This window comes from Gavialis gangeticus, unplaced genomic scaffold (assembly GCF_001723915.1).
Source record: "Gavialis gangeticus isolate Ggan-Ray unplaced genomic scaffold, GavGan_comp1, whole genome shotgun sequence".
NCBI classification, from domain to species: Eukaryota; Metazoa; Chordata; order Crocodylia; family Gavialidae; genus Gavialis; species Gavialis gangeticus.
In genome coordinates this window covers 30,087,364-30,089,965 of record NW_017728995.1, presented here as the reverse complement: position 1 = coordinate 30,089,965, position 2,602 = coordinate 30,087,364, and the positions used below count along the sequence as shown (strand labels likewise).

The 2,602-nt window shown below is 67.4% G+C and overlaps 1 protein-coding gene across 1 annotated transcript in view; it reads left to right on the top strand.

Annotated features, from left to right (window-relative positions):
* ALPI (alkaline phosphatase, intestinal) overlaps positions 1–2,602 on the top strand; it is a 5,312-nt gene that overhangs the window by 581 nt on the left and 2,129 nt on the right. Inside the window, exons 2-7 of the mRNA XM_019503050.1 lie at positions 476–592; positions 873–988; positions 1,359–1,533; positions 1,798–1,970; positions 2,214–2,339; positions 2,501–2,573. Of these exons, the coding sequence (XP_019358595.1) occupies positions 476–592; positions 873–988; positions 1,359–1,533; positions 1,798–1,970; positions 2,214–2,339; positions 2,501–2,573 (780 nt within the window). The remainder of the gene's footprint in view (positions 1–475; positions 593–872; positions 989–1,358; positions 1,534–1,797; positions 1,971–2,213; positions 2,340–2,500; positions 2,574–2,602) is intronic.

The following is a 2,602-nucleotide window of genomic DNA, read 5'->3' as shown; positions in this document are numbered from 1 at the left end:
CTGGGGTCTGGGCCAGCTGCTGCTGTATCACCATCCCAGGTAACCCCAGCCTCCTTCCCCCAGCCTGGCACAGCTCGTGGGCCTTTCTCCTTGGGACACTGGCACAGGCGTGGGCCAAGCACTGGGGCTCACAAGTGGCTTCGGGTTGGTCTGGAGAGCAGGCGACGTGTCAGCACGTGCGGCAGGGTTGCGGGAATGGGATCGGCAGGGCACCCATGCCCTCAGGTCCCGGGGCGCTGCTTTGCAAGCACCCACAGGCAGAGGTAGGGATGGGGCTTTCCCAGTGGCTGCCTCAGCCTGGCACATCCTGGAGACGTGGCTTCGCCGACGCCCAAGTGCTCCTTAGCTGTGCGTGACGCAGAGTTAACGAGGCAGGAGTGGCCACCCCGAGGGTCCTTCCACCCCTGGCTGCTCCATTCCCACGGGGGCGGTCTGTGGCCGGCGCTAATCCCCCGTCCCCCATGTGCCCCTGAAGAGGAGGAGAAGTATCCCTCGTTCTGGAACCAGCAGGCATCCAAAGCCATCCAGGCCGCCCTCACCCTCCAGCCCAAGCAGTACCAGGCCAAGAACCTCATCCTCTTCCTAGGCGATGGTGAGTCCCCCCCAGGCCCTGCAGAGGGGGTGCAGGTCTGGCTCTGCCTGCAGAGTCCCATTGCTCAGAGCTGGGCCATCTCCCCACGGGCACCCTCCGGCCAGTCCCGCTGCCCCAAGAGCCCCCAACCCATGTCACGGGGTTCAGGGCAGCAACCTGAAGTGGCCAGGGTGTGGGGTGGGGGGTTTTGGCCCTGGGTAGGAGCCGAGGGGTGCTGGGAGGTGATGTTCCCAGTGCTGGGAGGAGATGGTCCGATGTGTGGGTGCTGTGTCCCCTGCAGGGATGGGGGTCCCCACCATCACGGCGACGCGGATCCTGAAGGGGCAGCTCCAGGGCAAGCTGGGCCCCGAGACGCCGCTCGTCATGGACACCTTCCCCTACGTGGCACTCTCCAAGGTGCCTCAGCAGGGAGCAGTGTACAGCCCCTGGTGCAGGAGCAGCTGGCTGGCCCCTGAGAGACGCCCCGAGCCGGGGAAGGGCGTGCGGCTAGCTCCACCCTGCGGGGCAGAGTCCCCTTCTCCTGCCGGCCGGTGCAGGGAGGGCTCAGCCGTCTCCCAGGGCAGCGTGGAGCACCGGTGGGGCAGTAATCTGCGAGGCTGGAGCAGAGGAGACCCTGGCAAGGATGCTCCTTGCACGGGCTAGGCTGGGCCGGCAGCTCTTGCCCCTCCAGGCTAGGGGTCCCGAGCCCCCATCTCCTGGGCCGCGGGGCAGGGGGAGGGGTGGGTGTTGCCTCCCCCTGCCTGAACCCGTGCCCTGGCCTCTGCAGACCTACAACGTGGACCGGCAGGTGCCAGACAGCGCGGGCACTGCCACGGCCTACCTGTGCGGGGTGAAGGGCAACTACCAGACCATCGGGCTGAGTGCAGCCGCCCGCTACTCGCAATGCAACACCACGTTCGGCAATGAGGTCAACTCCGTGCTGCAGAGAGCCAGGCAGGCCGGTAAGCGGGGCTGGCCCTTAGAGACCCCCTGTGCCCGCACCTGGGCACCTGCTCCCTAGGGACAGGATCATGCATGGGCCAGCCCGCACCCAGGGGGAAATTCCCAGCTCAGGCATGGTGCCTGGTTCGGGAACAGCCCTTCTGGCTCCCCCGTGGCAGCAGATGCCTCCGGGTCTGGGTTCGAGTGGCGGCTGGGGTAGGAGCCCGGGAGGTGGGTCCCCGTGGTTGCAAGGGTGAATGCCCAGGCTCTGGTCCCCGTGGCAGGGAAGTCGGTGGGGATCGTGACCACGACGCGGGTGCAGCACGCGTCGCCTGCCGGCACCTATGCCCACGTCGTCAACCGGAACTGGTACGCGGACTCCAGCATGCCCCCGGGCGCCCAGCTCGAGGGCTGCAAGGACATTGCCATGCAGCTCGTCCAGCACGTGGACTTCAATGTGAGTGCCGGGGCTGAGGCAGCCGCCCCTTGCCCCACGCCCCCTCCTCACACCTGCCCCGTGGGTCTGCCTCAGCGCCCCTGCAGGTGAGAGGCAGGAGAGGAGAGGGCCATGCCAAGGGAGCCCGGCTGTGGTGGCTGGTGCAGGGGATGCCCGTGCCAGCACCTTACCAGGGCACTTGGCCCCCTACTCCCTCCTGCCAGGGGCTAGGTGCAGGCGTCTGACCGTGCCTCTCGTGGCCAGGTGATCCTGGGGGGCGGGCGGACGTACATGTTTCCCTCTAACACGCCGGACCCCGAGTACCCGAAGGAGAACGGGACACGGAAGGACGGCAAGGACCTCGTGGCTGAATGGCTGACTGCCAGGCCGGTGGGTGCCAGGCTGGGCTGGGGGCATGGGGGGTCAATGGGGTTGTGTGCACTGCCATGCTAGGGGGTAGCTGACGGGCCCCCTTGCCCCGAGGGGTGCACTGGCCAGGCAGGCGCCTGCTTTCAGGGCACACAGGGAGGGCTCACGGGTTGGTTCCTCAGGGGGCCAAGTATGTGTGGAAGAAAGAGGATCTGATCAGCGCCAGCCAGGACCCGGCCGTGACATACCTGATGGGTAACGAACCCCAGCACCCCTCCCCTCCC